The following is a 23,459-nucleotide window of genomic DNA, read 5'->3' as shown; positions in this document are numbered from 1 at the left end:
TGAGGGCGGGTATATGTTGGTTATCCGTAATCATATTGGAGATGTAAAATGTCATTTAAAAAATACGGAAGTACGTTTTATCAGCATGGAAAGGCGCATGAGGATGATGTGAGTGTGCTTCAACATTTTATCAACTTTACAGAACCACACGATCGTTTTTTTTTTAACTACTTTGTTTTATATATTTTAACATTCAAGAAAGTCGTGTGGTTGTGAATGAGTTAGAACCTAGCTTACGTTATCCTAATTTCGACCGAGTAACTAGCCAGGACAGCATGAGTTTTAACACTAGTTATTTTACGGACTATGTTGTGTCAGCTTGCTGGGGTTCTTGTTTTGGATGCACCTCGCAACTGTCTTGTATGTTTATGTTGTGTTCTAGCTAGGTACATTGTCTTGTTAACGTTAGCTATTATTGCTTCTCTTTTTCCTCTCTCTCTCTCTTTGTAGATAGTTATCTTTACAGGTAACCCTGTAACCCTGTATTACAACTGTAACCCTGTATCAACTTTGGGATTTCTTAAGATTTGGATTACAATATTTCTACTGACCACCAACATGCTGAGTGAGGTAGAGGCCAAAGAGCTGCTGTCCTTCCTCACACTGGACACCAGGCCAGACGTCAAGGGCCAGGCTACTGAGTACATCCTGGGTCTCTCTGGCAACAGGGACGGCTGTCGCTACCTACAGACAAAACCTGACTTCCTTAAAGCCTTGGTGACCCTCACTACCGACCCCTCCATCGCTATCGTCAAAGACTGTTACCACTCTCTCATCAACCTCTCGGCTGATGAGACCATGCACCAACCGCTGATCAAAGACTCGGACTTCCTCCCTACGTTGTTTAAAAACCTCCTGGACCCAGAATTTATGTTTGCGGACCGTATCTGTACGATCCTCACTAACCTGTCGCGGCACGTGAAGACGTGTAAAGAGGTGTTTAAGGCTATGCAGAAGCAGGAGATAGGTTTGGCACAGATAGTGGACATTTTCTGCACTGAGGGCTACAACAAGCAGACATCGCTCCATTACCTGGGCCCCCTCCTCTCCAACCTCACACAGCTGCCCGAGACCAGACACTTTATCCTGGATAAGGAGAGGTCAGTGGCTGGGTGGTTAGCTCATGAGATACAGGGCTAGACTGTCTTTGACTTCTCTCATAATCCAGTAACACCAATGCTAAAACCAGTCCTGTATTCAGTGTCTATAATGATTTAGAAGATAAACTGATTGTAGATCAGCAACACTCCTTTTCTGAGACGCTTAATGCATATGGGCCTGGTACTTTCTTTTTCTGCCCCATAAAGTGCTTCCTTTCTTTTGCTGATCATCCAGCATGTTGCCTATGGAAGACCACTCACTGTGTGTGTGTGTGTGTGTGTGTTTTAAAATGTTCCACAGGTGTGTAGTTCAGAGGCTCCTTCCCTACACCCAATACCAGGCCTCAACGATCAGACGAGGGGGAGTCATTGGCACTCTGAGAAATTGTTGCTTTGATCATGGTAGGGAAGACACAGAATCTTAATAGGTGTACGACAGTCAGTTTTAACCTTCATAGTTCATGCCTGTTTTGTGTTGAATTGAGTAGGATTGATTTTCGATAAATGCTCTAGATATGTAGAGCTTTTACCTTGTAATCAATGGGAAGATCTCAATTGCATACTCCTAACTTTTTTTTCTTCTTCTTCCCAGCTCATCATGAGTGGTTGCTGAGTGATGCGGTGGACATTCTGCCTTTCCTGTTGCTGCCTCTCGCTGGGCCTGAGGAACTGTCTGACGAGGAGAATGAAGGTAAATCATTGTTCCTGTCTGAGTGACATTGCAGGGCATGTACGACCCCCCCCCACCCCCACCCCCACACCACACACACACACAAATCCAGGCATCTACCGGCCCCTACTCTATCTCCCATATCCCTGTTGTCTCTGGAAAAACAATAAAATACAGAATTATTTTTTTTTAGTTAAAAAGGACTTTGTGTCTGGGACATGACCATGTCTGCTGCAGTGGCCCTCTCGTCCATAGGGGGCAGTGTGTTTGTTCTGTACAGATGACAGGTGGAATTTCAGGGCACCACCCTATTTTATTTTGCATTATGAGTAGACACAATTCGCATCAGGCTAAAGTCAGATTAGAGGGGCCCCAAATGGGAAACTGTTTTAGATCCTTCTAAGGAAGTTCTGCTGTACTCCGCGTCGGTTCAAAGGCGGTGAACACAAAAACAGATTTGTAACTATTTTATACGTTTCACTCTTGTGGAACATACTAATGTTAACCAGTCTTTATAGTAGCCTGAGATGCCGGAGAAGAGCCAAGCTCCTAGAGAGATGGTGGGCGTCACAAGGACCACACTCAGTAGTGTAAACAACAGAATACATACTGTGTGTGTATTTGGTGTTTATTAGCTAGTTACTTTACAGCCTTATTCTAAAATTGATTTAAATTGTTTTTATTCCTCATCAATCTACACCCAATACCCCATAATGACAGCAGATGTGTTACAAATAAACTGAAATATCACAGTTATAAGTATTCAGACACTTTACTTTGTTGAAGCACCTTTGGCAGCGATTACAGCATTGAGTCTTTGGTATGACACTACAAGCTTGGCACACCTGTATGTGGGGTGTTTCTCCCATTCTTCTCTGCATATCCTCTCAAGCTCTGTCAGGTTGGATGGGGAGTGTCACTGCACAGCTATTTTTAGGTCTCCAGAGATGTTTGATCGGGTTCAAGTCCGGGCTCTTGCTGGGCCACTAAAGGACATTCAGAAACTGCGTTCTTGGGGACCTTCAATGCTGCAGACATTTTTCTTTTGTACCCTTCCCCAGATCTGTGCCTCGACACAATCCTGTCTGAGCTCTACGGACAATTCCTTCGACCTCATGGCTTGGTTTTTGCTCTGACATTCAGTGTCAACTGTGGGACATTATATAAACAGGTGTGCTACTTTCCAAATCATGTCCAATAAATGTCATTTACCACAGGTGGACTCCAAGTTGTATAAACATCTCAAGGAGGATCAAAGGAAACAGGATGCACCTGAGCTCAATTTTGAGTCTCATAACAAAGGGTCTGAATACTTATGTAAATAAGGTATTTCTAAACTTGTTTTCGCTTTGACATTATGGGTTATTGTGTGTAGATTGAGGATTTTTATTTGATCAAATTTACAATAAGGCTGTAATGTAACAAAATGTGGAAAAAGTCAAGGTCTGAATACTTTCCGAAGACACTGTATATTGCTACTGCACTTCAAGATGTCTGCATTGAAAATAAGCCTAGTACTGATGGTACTTTGTCCTTATTCAATGAAGGGTTACCTGTTGACCTCCAGTACTTACCAGAGGACAAGGAAAGAGAGGAGGATCCCGACATTCGCAAGATGCTCATTGAGACCATGATACTGGTTGGTGTCACCTAGAGTTGATTTTTTTATTATTATTTTTTTTTTTTAACCAGGCAAGTCAGTTAAGAACAAATTCTTATTTTCAATGACTGCCTAGGAACAGTGGGTTAACTGCCTTGTTCAGGGGCAAAAGTACAGATTTTGTACCTTGTCAGCTCGGTTACTAGTCCAACACTCTAACCACTAGGCTACGCTGCCTCCCCCGAGTCAATGCCATGCTTCCACCAACACTTAACCATCTGTGTCACTGAACCAGTAAAGCTTTGTTTCTCTGTATAATCCAAACGGGTTTAACAGCAAAAAAAAACAGTTTGCTGTTTTTGTGTCTCTTTTGCACCCAGTTGACAGCTACCAAAGTAGGTAGGCAGATTCTGAAGGCCAAGAATGTCTATGCCATCATGAGGGAGTTCCACAACTGGGAAAAGGAGCCTCACGTGGCCGCTGCTTGTGAGAAGCTCATACAGGTAAACTATGAATATAACTTCCATACATTTTAATGTTTGTACTAAGGTACAAAAACATACCTATGGTTTACCATAGTAAATCAATACAGAGCAACCTCATGGTGAGCTGCTGGTGATGTGTTATTCACAACCCAGTCCAGAGCTGGGGTGTCCCAGCTGTCGTCATGGCACCTTGGCAGTTATGTAGTAGTAGAAGAAGAAAAAGGTGGGTATTACTATGATCATCTGGACGCAGTGAAAAAGGTAACGCTTACTATACTTTCAATGCGTTTTTCAGCAAAAGGTGGGTAAACTGTTGAAAGAAAAAAATAAGTGTGTGAACTGCGTTTACTTGCGTTTACCCTCCATTGCACCTTGGTAACTGTTACATTCAGGAAGAACAACTTTTATTTATGACTTCTTATTGTGCTTGGTAAGACAACCCAGTCTATGGCGCCAATGAATCTCATGACATCTCAGTACTCTGAGTGCTGAAATTTACAGCATCGGCAGGTTTAAGAAAACAGAGTCCACGTTCCAAATGGCACCCTATTTCCTACATTATATGGGGTCCTATAGGCCCTGGCCAAAGGTAGCACACTATATAGGGAATAGGATGCCATTTGGGATGCAGGCAGGATGTTCTGATTGGCTGGAAAAAGCTTCCACTGTTCCGTTCCTGCTCTGCACTGCGGTGGCAGTCTTGTAGTGGGGAAAGACCGAGTGGAAAAGATGTCACTCGGTCTCGCATAAAAATAAAACCCTGATACACTCCATAACAGCTCGGAGATCCCTTTTGAACTGTGGTCCAGAGGCACAAGTTCAGTCTTTAGCTACCCAGCCAGTTTTAATCACTGTCATAAAACGTTGAAATCCGAGCGTGATATTTATCCAAGACTAATGGGCTTTTTATGCTGAATCTTGTGGATAACAAGGCTGTAACGTTTTATCATATTACTTAAAAAAAAAACTTTATTTCCACTAAGTTTTTCTTCAATTGTCTGGAGCTTGTCCTGATGCCGTTCTGACATTTCTTGGGCTAATTTGTTGTCAATTACAGTCTGCGGTAATGTTGAGGATGTCATTGGAATATTTTGGTCTCTACTGTTTTTCACCTAAAGTAGCCAAAATACCGGATAGGAAGATCTTAAAGCCAAGGCAGCATTCGACTGAGAATTGGGTCAATTGTGTTTTTATCCACGCGTGTATGCGCATGTGTCTCTGCCAGGTGCTGATCGGGGACGAGCCAGAGCCAGACATGGAGAACCTGTTGGAGGTGGAGATTCCTGAGGACGTGGAGGTGAAGCTCAAAGACATGGATGCCAAGGAGCAGGAGCAGTTGGAGAAGGACGAGGAAGATCTGTTAAATCCAGACCAGTCCCAGCAGTGTGCTGGCATAGTGAGGATGATGTAGCAAGGTGGTCTTTTCTACATTTAAACTGGTCAACCATCTTATGAACAATGGAACCAACTGCTAACTCAAATTTAACAGAAAATTATTGACATCACGATAACAAACGGCATGAAATCAGGACTCGGAAGGACTGTGTGCAATCTGAAACTTTCACACCATGTAATTTCGCACCACAAAGTCTTAAATCGATGAAAATAATGTAATTTTATTTTTAACGAAAGGAGTATGTCCTTGATTTTGTTTTCTGTACGAATCCCAAAATGTTTCCGTCACACTTGATTGAGCACATGGAAGAAGTCTATGGTTAGCAGCCCCCTAGGCTAGTCCCGAGGAGTAGAACACCTCAGAAGGTGGTTGGGGGTGCGGCTGCTGTCAGCTTGCCTGAGGGGCTATGCAGCTGCCTGTTGGCCGAGCCAGGCTTCCTGAAGTTGGGGAGGTTGTGGAAGGGCTTTGGGGCGAAGGGCGGCCGGGGCCGGGTCATGAAGAGACGGTTGGTGTTGGTGCTCTGGCATTGGGTGGGTCTCATCAGGAGCCGACAGGGGGACACCAAGGGGGGCTTGGGGCAGGGCGGCTCCTCTCTCTTCTCCTGTGGTGGTTCACGGCGATGGCAGCCAGCGCTGCTGGCCCCGGTGAGGTAGTGGGGGGCCACTACAATTCGCTGGGGCCTCTCAGGCAGGCTGGTGTGTCTGAAGGATGAACGGGTGAGGGTGCCAGGGCCTGAGTGGCAGGAGCGGCCTGTTACACATCCAGTCGGATCTGTATTTCAACATGCCAGGTAGACTGACTTTATAACACATCCAGTCAGCTCTGTAATTCAACATGCCAGGTAGACTGACTTTATAACACATCCAGTCAGCTCTGTAATTCAACATGCCAGGTAGACTGACTTTATAGCACATCCAGTCAGCTCTGTATTTCAACATGCCAGGTAGACTGACTTTATAACACATCCAGTCAGCTCTGTAATTCAACATGCCAGGTAGACTGACTTTATAACACATCCAGTCAGCTCTGTAATTCAACATGCCAGGTAGACTGACTTTTATAACATTTTAGTCTTGTGGAAAAGGGTTTCCAAAAGTCTGTCCGGGGCCCCCTGGGTGCACGTTTTGGTTTTTACTCTAGCACTACACAGCTGATTCAAATAATGAAAGCTTGATGATGATGAGTTGCTTATTTGACCAAACATGCACCCAAGGCGGGCCCCAGGACCGAATTTGCGAAGCCCTTATTTAGAAGACTTATCCAGAATGACTTACAGGAGCAATTAGGGTTAAGTGCCTTGCTCAAGGGCACAGCGACAGATTTTTCACCTAGTCGACTCGGGGATTCAATCCAGCAACCTTTAGGTTACTGGCCCATGTTCTTAACCACTAGGCTACCTGCTGAAGCTGGTTTATATAGACACAGAACCATAGTAGTATTTCACATACTGCTAGATATCTAACTTACATGATGTATAACAGTCATTTACAAAAATGTCATGCCATCTAAAATCATTATGGCGTTAACTTGCGTGAAAGAACCAGACTATAGGGAAGTAGTGCACTACAGTGGCAAGAAAAGTATGTGAACCCTTTGGATTTCTGCATAAACTGGTCATAAAATTAGATCTGATCTTCATCTAAGTCACAACAACAGGCACACAGTCTGCTTAAACTAATAACACACATGGTTATATTTTTGGATAAAGTATGTGAACCCCGAGGCGAATGACTTCTCCAAAAGCTAATTGGAGTCAGGAGTCAGCTAACCGGGAATACAATCATTGAGATGAGATTGGAGATGTTGGTTAGAGCTGCCTTGCCCTATAAAAAACACTCACAACATTTGAGTTTGCTATTCACAAGAGGCATTGCCTGATGTGAACCATGCCTTGAAAAAAAGAGATCTCAGAAGACCCAAGATTAAGAATTGTTGACTTGCAGAAAGCTGGAACGGGTTACAAAAGTATCTCTAAAAGCCTTGATGTTCATCAGTCCACGGTAAGACAAATAGTCTATAAACTGAGAAAGTTCAGCACTGTTGCTACTCTCCCTAGGAGTGGCCATCCTGCAAAAGATCAAGATCACAGAATGATTAATAAGGTTAAGAATCTTAGTGTCAGCTAAAGACAGCTAAAATATCTGGGACATGCTAATATCTCTGTTGACAACACTAAACAAGAATGGTGTTCATGGGAGGACACCATGGAAGAAGCCACTGCTGTCCAAAAAAAACATTACTGCACGTCTGAAGTTTGCAAAAGTTAATCTGGATGTTCCACAGCGCTACTGGCAAAATATTCTCTGTACAGATGCAACTAAAGTTTAGTTGTTTGGAAGGAACACAACACTGCTTGGAGAAGAAAAGGCACAGCACACCAACATCAAAACCTCATCCCCACTGTAAAGTATGGTGGAGGGAGCATCATGGTTTGGAGCTGCTTTGCTGCCTCAGGGCCTGGACAGCTTGCTATCAACGGAAAAATGAATTCCCACGTTTATCAAGACATTTTGCAGGAGAATGTAAGACTCCAGAATATATCTGTTAGGTAAGAAAAGGGAGTATGGGGAACACAGGAAAACAAAATCATGGATCTCGTCAAATATGGTTATTGCTATCTGGAATCATTGTCCTCCAAATTAAGCTCAACAGAAATTGGTTTGTTGCAACAGAACAACGGCCGAAAACACAGAAGTAAATCACCAACAGAAAATACTCCTTCTGGAGTGGCCCAGTCAGTCCTGACTTCAACCCGATTGAGATGCTGTGGCATGACCTCGAGAGTGGTTCACACCAGACATTACAAGAATATTGCTGAACAAACAGTTTTGTAAAGATGAATGGTCCAAAATTCCTCCTGACCGTTGTCTGATCCGCAACTACAGAAAACGTTTGGTTGAGGTTATTGCTGCCAAATTAGGCTCAACCAGTTATTAAAACCAAGGGTTCACATACTTTTTCCACCCTGCACTGTGAATGTTTACACAGTGTATTCAATAAAGACATGAAAACGTATAATTGTTTGTGTGTTATTAGTTTAAGCAGACTGTCTATTGTTGTGACTTAGATGAAGATCAGATCAAATGTTATGACCAATTTATGCAGATGTCCAGGTAATTTCAAAGGGTTCACATACTTTTTCTTGCCACTGTAGATAGAAAATAGGGCACCATTTATGGAGTGACAGAGGGAACACCTCACCGTCTTTAAGCTTCTTGTCCAAGGCTTTGTTCTTGTGGGAGGTGTCGCTCCTGGTGGCACGCAGCTTGTAGAGCGGGCCGGTCATGGATGGCATCATCCACTGGTGTGTGTTGACCTGGTCCAGAGGCAGGCGAGCGGTGGGCTGCCACTCTAACAGCTTCTTAATCAGGTCCTGGCAGCCTGGAGGGGCACAGACAGCCAGGGAACATTAGGACTGGAGCTTTTTATGTCAAAAGTATTTTTATTGACTTTAAATTAATACACATGTCAACAAGTAAAGACAGGCACACACCCTCCCCCCAAAAAATCCACTTTGCATTACTATCGTTCTATAATAATCATACAGATGCCAATTTCAGAAATTGATGAGGGCATTTATTTTTTTGAAGCTGGGCTGGAATGCGTTTGGGTCCTCTTTCTTTCCAAAGCAAACAGTGTTATATATATTTTTAAACACATTTCTCAGACCAGGGCCCGTATCCACAAAGCATCACAAAGTGGGAGTGCTGTTCTCGGATCAGTCGTGTTTCCTAAATCTTGAAATAATAAGATTGCATAGACACTGGGGACCTGATCCTAGATCAGCGCTCCTACTCTGAGATGCTTTATGACTATGGCCCCTGTTCGTTGCTGGCAGAATACCTGAAGAAACTGGGTGGTGGAACGGCAGCTCTTTCCTGATGAGTTGGACCAGTTTGCGTGGGTGCTTCTCATGGTAGGGCAGCTTCCCTGTGACCATGGCATACAGAATCACCCCTCTGGAGATGGAGAGGAGATACATGGCCAACTAACTTCCAGTAAGCAGAAGACAGAAAACAGTTGTGTTCAAAACTATCACACTTGGGATATGTGATGCCCCCTTGACCGTGTGATTTGTTTTGATAACATGACTGTCAGTATATACAGTAAGCAACTAGTATGTAGGTGCACTGGGACCAATGAGAAAAGTTGTTCTGTAGAAGTTGTGGAATGAAACTCGTATAGCTATTTAACTAAGTGTGAGACTTGTGTCGAGGCTGTGTCCCAAATGACTCCCTAATCCATATAGTGCACTACTTTATACCAGGGCCCATGGTCAAAAGCAGAGCACTAAATAGGGAAAAGGGGTGCCATTTTGGACGGAATGTGTGTCTGATGACTCACAGGCTCCACAGGTCAGCTTGTTCTCCATTGTATTTGCGAGACAGTAGGATCTCTGGGGCAGTGTAGGCCACGGAACCACAGAAGGTGTTCATCAGAGCACTCCTGTCTGTGTAGTGGTTGGCAAAGCCAAAGTCTGCCAGGCACAGCGCAAGCACACACACACACACAGAGTCAGTGATGCACATGGTTTTACCATAGGCTGGATTTAGAAACCTGTCTGGTGAGGTGGTTATTGGAGTGCATGGTTATTTTACCAGTTAATTTCACAAATCCTTGCTCGTCCAACAGTATGTTTTCACATTTCAGGTCTCTGAAAAGGAAAAGGACATCGTCATGGTGAATGCAAGACATATTGACATTACCTGTGACTATTGTGGGTGTGTCAGGCAGCAACAGTGCTTGATGAGCAACAGTGCTTGTAAACTACGATGTGTGATTGTTGTAGCAGTCATGCACTAAGTGGTTGCTGTGGTATTACTGTAAACTACGATATGTGATTGTTGTAGCAGTCATGCACTAAGTGGTTGCTGTGGTATTACTGTAAACTACGATGTGTGATTGTTGTAGCAGTCATGCACTAAGTGGTTGCTGTGGCATTACTGTAAACTACGATATGTGATTGTTGTAGCAGTCATGCACTAAGTGGTTGCTGTGGTATTACTGTAAACTACGATATGTGATTGTTGTAGCAGTCATGAACTATGTGGTTGTTGTGGTTTTACTCAACATTACCTGTGATTGTTGCAGATATAGAATTAGATGGTTGCAGGAACAAAAGTTGTGTTACCTGTGTACTATGTGGTTGTTATTTATTTATTTATTTTTATTTCACCTTTAGTTATGGCAGACAATGAGGTGTTTTCTGTGTACTATGTGGTTGTTATGGCATACAATGAGGTGTTTTCTGTGTACTATGTGGTTGTTATGGCAGACAGTGAGGTGTTTTCTGTGTACTATGTGGTTGTTATGGCACAGTGAGGTGTTACCTGTGTACTATGTGGTTGTTATGGTAGACAGTGAGGTGGTACCTGTGTACTATGTGGTTGTTATGGCAGACAGTACACAGGTAACATCTCACTATGTGGTTGTTATGGCAGACAGTGAGGTGTTACCTGTGTACAATGTGGTTGTTATGGCAGACAGTGCGGTGTTACCTGTGTACTATGTGGTTGTTGTGACAGTGAGGTGTTACCCGTGTACTATGTTATGGCAGACAGTGAGGTGTTACTTGTGTACTATGTGGTTGTTATGGCAGACAGTGAGGTGTTACCTGTGTACAATGTGGTTGTTGTGACAGACAGTGCGGTGTTACCTGTGTACTATGTAGTTGTTGTGACAGTGAGGTGAACATTTGAACATCTTGGCCATGTTCTGTTATAATCTCCACCCGGCACAGCCAGAAGAGGACTGGCCACCCCACATAGCCTGGTTCTTCTCTAGGTTTCTTCCTAGGTTTTGGCCTTTCTAGGGAGTTTTTCCTAGCCACCGTGCTTCTACACCTGCATTGCTTGCTGTTTGGGGTTTTAGGCTGGGTTTCTGTACAGCACTTTGAGATATCAGCTGATGTACGAAGAGCTATATAAATAAATTTGATTTGATTTACCTGTGTACTATGTGGTTGTTGTGACAGTGAGGTGTTACCTGTGTACTATGTGGTTGTTGTGACAGACAGCGAGGTGTTACCTGTGTACTATGTGGTTGTTGTGACAGACAGCGAGGTGTTACCTGTGTACTATGTGGTTGTTGTGACAGACAGCGAGGTGTTACCTGTGTACTATGTGGTTGTTGTGACAGACAGTGAGGTGTTACCTGTGTACTATGTGGTTGTTGTGACAGTGAGGTGTTACCTGTGTACTATGTGGTTGTTGTGACAGACAGTGAGGTGTTACCTGTGTACTATGTGGTTGTTGTGACAGACAGCGAGGTGTTACCTGTGTACTATGTGGTTGTTGTGACAGACAGCGAGGTGTTACCTGTGTACTATGTGGTTGTTGTGACAGACAGCGAGGTGTTACCTGTGTACTATGTGGTTGTTGTGACAGACAGTGAGGTGTTACCTGTGTACTATGTGGTTGTTGTGACAGTGAGGTGTTACCTGTGTACTATGTGGTTGTTGTGACAGACAGTGAGGTGTTACCTGTGTACTATGTGGTTGTTGTGACAGACAGCGAGGTGTTACCTGTGTACTATGTGGTTGTTGTGACAGACAGCGAGGTGTTACCTGTGTACTATGTGGTTGTTGTGACAGACAGCGAGGTGTTACCTGTGTACTATGTGGTTGTTGTGACAGACAGCGAGGTGTTACCTGTGTACTATGTGGTTGTTGTGACAGTGAGGTGTTACCTGTGTACTATGTGGTTGTTGTGACAGTGAGGTGTTACCTGTGTACTATGTGGTTGTTGTGACAGACAGTGAGGTGTTACCTGTGTACTATGTGGTTGTTGTGACAGACAGTGAGGTGTTACCTGTGTACTATGTGGTTGTTGTGACAGACAGTGAGGTGTTACCTGTGTACTATGTGGTTGTTGTGACAGGTGTTACCTGTGTACTATGTGGTTGTTGTGATAGACAGTGAGGTGTTACCTGTGTACTATGTGGTTGTTGTGACAGTGCATGACAGCGTTGACTATCTGTTTGAAGAGCCTGCGAGCCTCCTCTTCACTGAGGCCCGGGCTGCCCTTGCTATGGGACACGGCGTTGATGTGTTCTAAAAGGTCTCCGCTCAGAGCCAGCTCCAGAATCAGATAGAACCGCTTCAGTGAACGGAACATGTCATACAGCTGGACCTGTTCAAAAATGGAGTACCCACCACATAAATATAATCTATTTACCTAATGATTCTACTTCTATGGTACACACGCTATGGTACACACTGGATGCAGGTGCATGCTTGACATCACATCAAAACTTTCTTGCAATACCATTTAGGTGTCTAAGGGCCAGTTTCCCGGAGCCAGATTAGGCCTATTCCTGGACTAAAAGGCATGTTCAATGGAGATATCCAACTAGTCTAAAGGACAGTTTTATTGCTTCTTTAATCAGGACAGTTTACAGCTGTGCTAACACAATTGCAAAAGGGTTTTCTAATGATCAATTAGCCTTTTAAAATGATACATTTGGATTAGATAACACAACGTGCCGTTGGAACACAGGAGTGATGGTTGCTGATAATGGGCCTCTGCATGCCTATGTAAATATTCCATTAAAAATCAGCCGTTTCCAGCTACAATAGTAATTTACAACATTAACAATGGCTACACGGAATGTCTGATCAATTTTATCTTATTTTAATGGACAAAAAATGAGCTTTTCTAAGTGACCCCAAACTTTTGAATGGTAGTGTACAGTACCAGTCAAAAGTTTGGACACCTAATCATTCAAGGGTTTTTCTTTATTTGTACTATTTTCTACATTGTAGAATAATAGTGAAGACATCAAAACTATGAAATAACACACATGGAATCATGTAGTAACTGAATAAGTGCTAAACCAATCAAAATATATTTTATATTTGAGATTCTTCAAAGTAGCCACCATTTGCCTTGATGACAGCTTTGCACACTCGTGGCATTCTCTCAACCAGCTTCACCTGGAATGCTTTTCCAACAGTCTTGAAGGAGTTCCCACATTTGCTGAGCACTTGCTGCTTTTCCTTTACTCTGCGGTCCAACTCATCCCAAACCATCTCAATTGGGTTGAGGTCGGGTGATTGTGGAGGCCAGGTCATCTGATGCAGCACTACATCACTCTCCTTCTTGGTCAAATAGCTCTTACACAGCCTGTAGGTGTGTTGGGTCATTGTCCTGTTGAAAAACAAATGATAGTCCCACTAAGCACAAACCAGATGGGATGGTGCATCGCTGCAGAATGCTGTGGTAGCCATGCTGGTTAAGTGTGCCTTGAATTCTAAATAAATCACTGACAGTGTCACCAGTAAAGCACCATCACACCTCCTCCATGCTTCACGGTGGGAACCACACAAGCGGAGATTATCTGTTCACCTACTCTGTGTTTTACAAAGACACACAAAAATCTCACATTTGGATTCATCAGACCAAAGGACAGATTTCCAGCGGTCTAATATCCATTGCTCGTGTTTCTTGGCCCCAGCAAGTCTCTTCTTCATATTGGTGTCCTTGAGTAGTGGTTTCTTTGCAGCAATTCGACCATGAAGGCCTGATTCACACAGTCTCCTCTGAACAATTGATGTTGAGATTTGTTTGCTACTTGAACTCTGTGAAGCATTTATTTGGGCTGCAATTTCTGAGGCTGGCAACTCTAATGAACTTATCCTTTGCAGCAGAGGTAACTCTGGGTCTTCTGTGGTGGTCCTCGTGAGAGCCAGTTTCATCACAGCACTTGATGTTTTTTGCAACTGCACTTAAAGTAACGTTCAAATTGAAACTTTCCGCATTGATTGACCTTCATGTCTTAATGTAATGATGGACTGTCATTTCTCTATTGCTTATTTAAGCTGTTCTTGCCATAATATGGATTTGGTATTTTGCCAAATAGGGCTATCTTCTGTATACCACCCCTACCGTGTCACAACACAACTGATTGGCTCAAACGCATTAAGAAGGAAAGAAATTCCACAAATGAACTTTTAACAAGCCCACCTGTTGATTGAAATGTATTACAGGTGACTACTCCATGAAGCTGGTTGAGAGAATGCCAAGAGTGTGCAAATCTGTCAAGGCAAAGGTTGGCTACTTTGAAGAATCTCAAATATGTAGATTTGTTTAACACTTTTTGGTTACTACATTATTCCATACAGTGGGGAGAACAGGTATTTGATACACTGCCGATTTTGCAGGTTTTCCTACTTACATAGCATGTAGAGGTCTAATTTTTTCATAGGTACACTTCAACTGTGAGAGACGGAATCTAAAACAAAAATCCAGAAAATCACATTGTATGATATTTAAGTAATTAATTTGCATTTTATTGCATGACATAAGTATGTCGTGATACATCAGAAAAGCAGAACTTAATATTTGGTACAGAAACCTTTTGATTGCAATTACAGAGATCATACTTTTCCTGTAGTTCTTGACCAGGTTTGCACACACTGTAGCAGGGATTTTGGCCCACTCCTCCTTACAGACCTCCGGATCTTTCAGGTTTTGGGGCTGTCGCTGGGCAATACGGACTTTCAGCTCCCTCCAAAGATTTTCTATTGGGTTCAGGTCTGGAGACTGGCTAGGCCACTCCAGGACCTTGAGATGCTTCTTACGGAGCCACTCCTTAGTTGCCCTGGCTGTGTGTTTCGGGTCGTTGTCATGCTGGAAGACCCAGCCACGACCCATCTTCAATGCTCTTACTGAGGGAAGGAGGTTGTTGGCCAAGATCTCGCGATACATGGCCCCATCCACCCTCCCCTCAATACGGTGCAGTCGTCCTGTCCCCTTTGCAGAAAAGCATCCCCAAAGAATGATGTTTCCACCTCCATGCTTCACCGTTGGGATGTTGTTCTCGGAGTTGTACTCATCCTTCTTCTTCCTCCAAACACGGCGAGTGGAGTTTAGACCAAAAAGCTCAATTTTTGTCTCATCAGACCACATGACCTCCTCCCGTTCCTCCTCTGGATCATCCAGATGGTCATTGGCAAACTTCAGACGGGCCTGGACATGTGCTGGCTTGAGCAGGGGGACCTTGCGTGCGCTGTGTGTTACTAATGGTTTTCTTTGAGACTGTGGTCCCAGCTCTCTTCAGGTCTTGCCGTGTAGTTCTGGGCTGATCTCTCACCTTCCTCATGATCATTGATGCCCCACGAGGTGAGATCTTGCATGGAGCCCCAGACCGAGGGTGATTGACCGTCATCTTGAACTTCTTTCATTTTCTAATAATTGCGCCAACAGTTGTTGCCTTCTCACCAAGCTGCTTGCCTATTGTCCTGTAGCCCATCCCAGCCTAGTGCAGGTCTACAATTGTATCCCTTATGTCCTTACACAGCTCTCTGGTCTTGGCCATTGTGGGGAGGTTTGAGTGTGTGGACAGGTGTCTTTTATACAGGTAACGAGTTCAAACAGGTGCAGTTAATACAGGTAATGAGTGGAGAACAGGAGGGCTTCTTAAAGAAAAACTAACAGGTCTGTGAGAGCTGGAATTGTTACTGGTTGGTTGGTGATCAAATACTTATGTCATACAATACAATGCAAATTAATTCCTTAAAAATCATACAATGTGATTTTCTGGATTTTTGTTTTCAATTCCGTCTCTCACAGTTGAAGTGTACCTATGATAAAAATTACAGACCTCTACATGAGGTCTTTGTACGTAGGAAAACCTGCAAAATCGGCAGTGTATCAAATACTTGTTCTCCCCACTGTATGTGTTATTTCACAGATTTGATGTCTTCACTATTCTTCTACAATGTAGAAAATAGTAAAAATAAAGAAAAACCCTTGAATGAGTAGGTGTGTCCATACTTTTGACTGGTACTGTATATCAATCTGAAGTTTTAGGTGTTTGATACCTTAACAACACTCACCACCCCTGGGTGTCTGTACGTGGCGTTCAGAGCATATATCTCTCTGTGTAGGAATTTCTTGGAGTATTCTAGGGGAGCCTCGTTGATAGAGATGATTTTGATAGCCACCTGAACAATTTTTATGGTTGTATGGGTGAACATCCTCATCCACACAGTTCACAAAAATTACAGCAAGGTTGTTTTTAAAAGTGTCACTGCAGTGCTAGTCTTAGTTAGATACTATTGTTATAAAACATGTCCAGCAAATATAAATGTCTGGATATTTAAAAAAGTGCTAGTGCTATGCACATTAAATGAAGTTGAGAATGTCTTAAAATGATTTACCATGGTAAAAATGTGTCAGAGAAACAGTACTTTACCATATTGTGGTTCTTGCTCCTCAGGTCATTGGCCAGCTTGTAGTTCTTACTGATCTTATTTGGGGTAGCGTACCCCAGGTAGACCTTGGAGAAAGCACCTGTCCCAATCTTCTTGCCAGAGAGAAGGTAGCCATTCTCTCGACACTCTATGGTCCTCTCATGAAGCGACTTCCCAGAGTCCTTTACTCTCGTGCCAGTTGCACTCATACTAAAGTACAGTATATAACTTCAATCCACTTCTTCTCCTAATGGCTGCATCTCTTTTCCTGTGCATCTCAGATTATGCTCCCTATTAAATCATTTTATGCATGACAGATATTTGATATTCATCTTTTGTCATTTTTAGCTATAACCATGCTATAACACAAAAGGTGTGAACTGTCTGAAATGAGGACAATGCATTTGGAACCTTCTCCATGGCAACATGAATGTTACAGTCAAACAAATTCTAAAATAGAATGTTGAGGGGGTTCTCTTTGCTTTTACATGAATGGAATGGAACCCTTTGCTAATAATCCATTGTTCCACTCTTACATGCTGGAGTATAATATTTTGTAGCTCATAACTCCTTGCTCTAGCTGCAGTACTGTAGTTATTTAGACAGGCTATAACAGTGCTTCACAACTCCACATATTTTCCTTCCACGAATCATCTCATTCTCTAAGCCAAAGTTGAGCTAAATAGAGGGATGATTTCAAATGGTATTAATCAAACTTAGACAAGTCTGGCCAGAGGTGCGAGCGATGACTTGTGAGACCAGCTCATTAGGAATGCATGACAATAGGAAAACATGGGTTATGGCCCAAATGGCACCCTATTCCCTTTTTAGTGCACTACTTTTATCCAGGGACCATAGGGCTCTGGTCAAAAGAAGCTGCCATTTGGGACATCGCCCATGGCCCTGGCCCAGATTAATACAGGGCTGAAAACAATTAAGGAGTCTATTAAATTGACTTAGTTATTCCTGCTGGAGAGGCCAGCTTGAGGAAGAGACACTTCATAAGTGTAAGTGATATATCAATAGCTCATGGCTCACCATCCAGGCCAATTTGGTTTCAACACTGCATACTTGGGCCAAGGAGAGAGAGTTGTTCTGGCTTAAGTGATACTGGGGCCATAATACATTAGCCTTTTATTTTGTGTAATTGGTTAGATGAATACTGATTTGCATACGGCCTAGCAAGTAAAATGGAAAAGAAACGGATCTCTCAGATTGTATTTATCCAACCTACCTTTGTCAAGGCACTATACTATTTTAAACTTCTATGATATATCTACAATGCACATTTATTTATCTTTTTTGACGGTTCCGCAATAACATTCACAGACATACAAGAGGTCAGTGTTTTTAGCCATTGGTTGTTATATGTCACCCTCTTGTGGACATCTACGAAGGTATTTTATCTTACCGGTATGTATTTGCTTGCCCCCAGCTACATGGAAAAAAACATTCCACCTGAGAATTGTGAAGGATTAGTTTGAATAATATCAGCACATTCTCCAGGTTCATGGAATCTATCTCAAAAGGTCTATAGTAGATAATATAGTACTGTGCTTCCTCTCTGAAGTACTCTAAATATGCCCCCTATCATGGTAAAAACATTTAATATTTCCACTAGGGCTTTGCTTGACTACCAGAGGACTCTGAACACCTCATCCGGAAGAGTGTAGGAGGTAGGGTTCATCCCAAATGGCACCGTATTCCCCATACAGTGCATTCTGAAAGATTTCAGACCATTTACATTTTGTTACGTTACAGCCTTATTCTAAAATGTAATGAGTCGTTTTTCCCCCTCATCAATCCACACACAATACCTCATAACAAAGCAAAAACAGGTCGTTAGACATTTTTGCTAATTTATGGCAATATACCATTTCCATAAGTATTCAAACCATTTACTTAGTACTTTGCTGAAACACCTTTGGCAGCGATTACAGCCTTGAGTCTTCTTGGGTATGACGCTACAAGCTTGGCACACCTGTATTTGGGGAGTTTCTCCCTTCTCTACAGATCCTCTCAAGCTCTGTCAGGTTGGATGGGGAGCGTCGCTGCACAGCTATTTTCACGTCTCTCCAAAGATGTTCGATCGGGTTCAAGTCCGGGCTCTGGCTGGGCCACTCAAGGACATTCAGAGACTTGTCCAGAAGCCGCTCCGGCGTTGACTTGGCTGTGTGCTTAGCGTTGCTGTCCTGTTGGAAGGGGAACCTTTGCCCCAGTCTGAGGTCCTGAGCGCTCTGGAGCAGGTTTTCATCAAGGATCTCTCTGTACTTGGTTCCATTCATCTTTCCCTCGATCCTGACTAGTCCCTGCCACTGAAAACATCCTCACAGCATGCTTCACCGTACGGATGGTGTCAGGTTTCCTCCAGATATGACGCTTGGCATTCAGGAAAAAGAGTTCAATCTTGGTTTCATCAGACCAGAGAATCCTGTTTTTCATGGTCAGAGTCCTTTAGGTGCCTTTTGGCAAACTCCAAGCAGGCTCTCATGTGCCTTTTACAGAGGAGTGCCTTCCGTCTGGTCACTCCACCATAAAGGCCTGATTTGCAGAGTGCTGCAAGGATGGTTGTCCTTCTGGAAGGTTCTCCCATCTCCACAGAGGATCTCTGGAGCTCTGTCAGAGTGACCATCGGGTTCTTGGTCACCTCCCTGGCCAAGGCCCTTCTCCAATGATTGTTCAGTTTGGCCGTGCAGCCAGCTCTAGGAAGATTCTTGGTGGTTCCAAACTTCTTCCATTCGAGAATGATGGAGGCCACTGTGTTCTTGGGGACATTCAACGCTGCAGACATTTTTTGATACCCTTCTCCAGATCTGTGCCTCGGCACAATCCTTTCTCTGAGCTCTATGGACAATTCCTTCAACCTCATGGCTTGGTTTTTGCTCTGACAAGCACTGTCAACTGTGGACCTTATATAGACAGGTGTGTGCCTTTCCAAACCATGTCCAATCAATTGAATTTACCACAGGTGAACTCCAATCAAGTTGTAGAAACATCTCAAGGATGATCAATGGAAACAGGATGTACCTGAGCTCAATTTCGAGTCTCATAGCAAAGGGTCTGAATACTTATGTCAGTAAGGTATTTCTGTAATCTATTTTTAACACATTTAGCAAAAAATGATTAAAAACTTGTTTTCCCTTTGTCATAATGGGTTTTTGTGTGTAGATTGATGAGGAAAAGGCTGTAACAAAATGTGGAGAAAGGGAAAGTATTCAGACCCCTTCCGAGTGCACTACTTCTGGCCAGGGCGCCATTTGAAATGCAACCATAGACAAGGAAGGAGAGCCGCAAAACGTTGCATTACTCTCCTTTCACCGTTGCTCTCCACACCTCGTTTTCTCTTGGCTCCTGTAGGAGCTGGAAAGGACACTTTCTACTGTACTTAGTAGTACCCTGGTTCACTTTGGAGCTTTAATTGTTAAAACTGATGACCAGGAAATAAATCTTGGGCTTTGATCCGCTAATAGCAGATTTACCATCATCTGAACGTTGATGCTCTCCAAACGAACTTGAAACCTTGAGAGAGGCTGGATTCCAGGGGTGAGACTGGTCGGACTCTTTGACTTTGATGACATACAGTGCCTTGCGAAAGTATTCGGCCCCCTTGAACTTTGCGACCTTTTGCCACATTTCAGGCTTCAAACATAAAGATATAAAACTGTATTTTTTTGTGAAGAATCAACAACAAGTGGGACACAATCATGAAGTGGAACGACATTTATTGGATATTTCAAACTGTTTTAACAAATCAAAAACTGAAAAATTGGGCGTGCAAAATTATTCAGCCCCTTTACTTTCAGTGCAGCAAACTCTCTCCAGAAGTTCAGTGAGGATCTCTGAATGATCCAATGTTGACCTAAATGACTAATGATGATAAATACAATCCACCTGTGTGTAATCAAGTCTCCGTATAAATGCACCTGCACTGTGATAGTCTCAGAGGTCCGTTAAAAGCGCAGAGAGCATCATGAAGAACAAGGAACACACCAGGCAGGTCCGAGATACTGTTGTGCAGAAGTTTAAAGCCGTATTTGGATACAAAAAGATTTCCCAAGCTTTAAACATCCCAAGGAGCACTGTGCAAACGATAATATTGAAATGGAAGGAGTGTCAGACCACTGCAAATCTACCAAGACCTGGCCGTCCCTCTAAACTTTCAGCTCATACAAGGAGAAGACTGATCAGAGATGCAGCCAAGAGGCCCATGATCACTCTGGATGAACTGCAGAGATCTACAGCTGAGGTGGGAGACTCTGTCCATAGGACAACAATCAGTCGTATATTGCACAAATCTGGCCTTTATGGAAGAGTGGCAAGAAGAAAGCCATTTCTTAAAGATATCCATGAAAAGTGTTGTTTAAAGTTTGCCACAAGCCACATGGGAGACACACCAAACATGTGGAAGAAGGTGCTCTGGTCAGATGAAACCAAAATTGAACTTTTTGGCAACCATGCAAAACGTTATGTTTGGCGTAAAAGCAACACAGCTGAACACACCATCCCCACTGTCAAACATGGTGGTGGCAGCATCATGGTTTGGGCCTGCTTTTCTTCAGCAGGGACAGGGAAGATGGTTAAAATTGATGGGAAGATGGATGGAGCCAAATACAGGACCATTCTGGAAGAAAACCTGATGGAGTCTGCAAAAGACCTGAGACTGGGACGGAGATTTGTCTTCCAACAAGACAATGATCCAAAACATAAAGCAAAATCTACAATGGAATGGTTCAAAAATAAACATATCCAGGTGTTAGATTGGCCAAGTCAAAGTCCAGACCTGAATCCAATCGAGAATCTGTGGAAAGAACTGAAAACTGCTGTTCACAAATGCTCTCCATCCAACCTCACTGAGCTCGAGCTGTTTTGCAAGGAGGAATGAGAAAAAATGTCAGTCTCTCGATGTGCAAAACTGATAGAGACATACCGCAAGCGACTTACAGCTGTAATCGCAGCAAAAGGTGGCGCTACAAAGTATTAACTTAAGGGGTCTGAATAATTTTGCACGCCCAATTTTTCAGTTTTTGAGTTGTTAAAAAAGTTTGAAATATCCAATAAATGTCATTCCACTTCATGATTGTGTCCCACTTGTTGTTGATTCTTTACAAAAAAATACAGTTTTATATCTTTGTTTGAAGCCTGAAATGTGGCAAAAGGTCGCAAAGTTCAAGGGGGCCGAATACTTTCGCAAGGCACTGTAAGTGTTCATCATCCTATGTGAAATTCAATATTGGACTATGTGTATCTAGTACGAATAAAACGCACTGAGTCTGCATGTATTATCATGCTACTTTATTCTGTTTAGCGTTTTTCATTACAAAAGAGAATCTCAAAGACGCCTTAATATCAAAACTAAAGCAACTGTGGGTTCAAGCAGTGGCAGGTCTTGACTTAGGCGATGGTCTTCCACAACTGAAAGGATGTTGAGGGAGTTCAGAATGCCAGGAGTTGTCAATGGAATAATTAGGGCCAGGAGTTTTTCCTGACCTTGTGAGCTGACCAACAACAACTCTGGGACTCAGTTACAGGATTCAACTAGGGCCCAGAGTGTTTCAGTTACAGGCTACAACTAGGGCCGAGAGTGTTACAGGCTTCAACTAGGGCCCAAGGTGTTGCCAACTCCTCCCTTTATTTGTGATTCCTTCTTGATAAAAAAAACTGACATTTGTTTCACACATGAATCACCAACACTATTGGGTTTTTGTGGGGACCCATTTTGTGCAGCCCCTGTGTTTTACAGTGAAATTGCGGTTTGATAAACTCTCCTCAACATAGGGCTAAGGCTAAGAGTAGCGTAGCGTCGTAGACTAAACTTATGTGGAGATGGAACAGGTGGTAAGAGTATTATCCAGAAAGAACTTGGAAACCAGATGGACACACGCCACCGAAAACAATCTCCAGCGATTCTTGCGGCAGGACAGGGTAAACGAGGAAGAATAACAAATTACATAAAGTAAAATCGGGTTCTGCTAAAATAAACGTTGAATAAGTTTAACTTTCTTTTTCAGCGACTGGACCATCATCCAGGTGGGTTGTGGAGGTGCAGGAGTAGTGATACTTCTGTTTTCCTTTGATTATGTGCCCCCTCCACTCCATTCCTCTACCCCCTTCCTCCTTCCCCTCCACCTCTCTCTCAACCCCCTCCCTCACTTCCTGCCAAACCATGGAGGTGGAGGGGTTACCTGGAGGCAAAGCCCTTTGACAGACAGTGTGCTGCTGTTACTCCACCATACACTGTCCAGACAAGTGAAACACTAGTAGCTACCTCACTGTCACCGCTAAAAATACTTTCATACTGGCACACAGCTCTTCAGACTGAAGACGGGCGGTTTTCACTCAGTCTCTCAAACAAGAAGAGATGCTGCCTGCCCTGCCCACAGCCTGAGAAACCTGGCCTGCATCTGAAATGCCATTTCAATACCATTTTCATTTCTCAAATGTCATTTCAGACTAGTCAAAAGTAGTAAACTATATAGGGAATGGGATGCCATTTTATCTGCAGCCACAGGGAAATCCCTGAGCTGGTGCCCCGGGTTGCTCTTCCAGAGTATGTATTTCAGGGGATGGCTCGGGGGAATGAAGGTGAAACGCTCTCAAAATATTTGCACTACAGGATGAACAAACAGAGTGTATGTAATGGAGAAAAAAGCAGCCTGAAAAATGAGCATGCAACTAGGTTGAACAAAGTCCGACTCCAAGTCCCAAATCAGGATTTTTGTACTACAGAAAACTGCGCAGTCCAATTTCAGCGCCCTAACTGTGAACGTACACTGAGCAGAGGCGACGGGTAATATATTTCAGAAATTCTCCTTCACCTTCTCATGAGTTGTGACCTAAATTTGACACTTCTCATATCATAAACCCTGTCTGTTCATAAATGTGAGGAACACCAGTGTTTGGGCCTTGCCCATAGAGCTCCTGTTTCTCCCAGAAACTCAGGCAGCCTCCTTCCTTGCCAAATGGCTCCACATCGACTCAAGGCTACTTTTCTGGCAAACTCACCGTGCACTTTAG

At 43.3% G+C, this 23,459-nt stretch overlaps 2 protein-coding genes across 2 annotated transcripts; one reads left to right on the top strand and one right to left on the bottom strand.

Annotated features, from left to right (window-relative positions):
- Window positions 1-30: 30 nt before the first annotated feature.
- On the top strand, window positions 31-5,486 carry LOC110488047 (co-chaperone protein HGH1 homolog). Its single transcript, XM_021560016.3, has 7 exons — window positions 31-108; window positions 451-1,100; window positions 1,402-1,502; window positions 1,693-1,791; window positions 3,318-3,409; window positions 3,751-3,873; window positions 5,081-5,486. The coding sequence occupies exons 1-7, from the start codon at window positions 49-51 to the stop codon at window positions 5,264-5,266; spliced, it is 1,311 nt and encodes a 436-aa protein (XP_021415691.3). The 5' UTR covers window positions 31-48; the 3' UTR covers window positions 5,267-5,486.
- A 6,688-nt stretch (window positions 5,487-12,174) lies between these two features.
- Window positions 12,175-16,654, bottom strand: LOC149970229 (testis-specific serine/threonine-protein kinase 5-like). Its single transcript, XM_090227447.1, has 3 exons — window positions 16,448-16,654; window positions 16,089-16,196; window positions 12,175-12,381 (listed from the first exon to the last, which is right to left on the bottom strand). The coding sequence occupies exons 1-3, from the start codon at window positions 16,652-16,654 to the stop codon at window positions 12,175-12,177; spliced, it is 522 nt and encodes a 173-aa protein (XP_090083573.1).
- Window positions 16,655-23,459: the final 6,805 nt, after the last annotated feature.

This window comes from Oncorhynchus mykiss, chromosome 30 (genome assembly GCF_057628025.1).
Source record: "Oncorhynchus mykiss isolate SJ-2025 chromosome 30, ASM5762802v1, whole genome shotgun sequence".
NCBI classification, from domain to species: Eukaryota; Metazoa; Chordata; class Actinopteri; order Salmoniformes; family Salmonidae; genus Oncorhynchus; species Oncorhynchus mykiss.
Note: the sequence above shows the minus strand (reverse complement) of the source record. Positions and strands in the feature narration are given on the sequence as shown.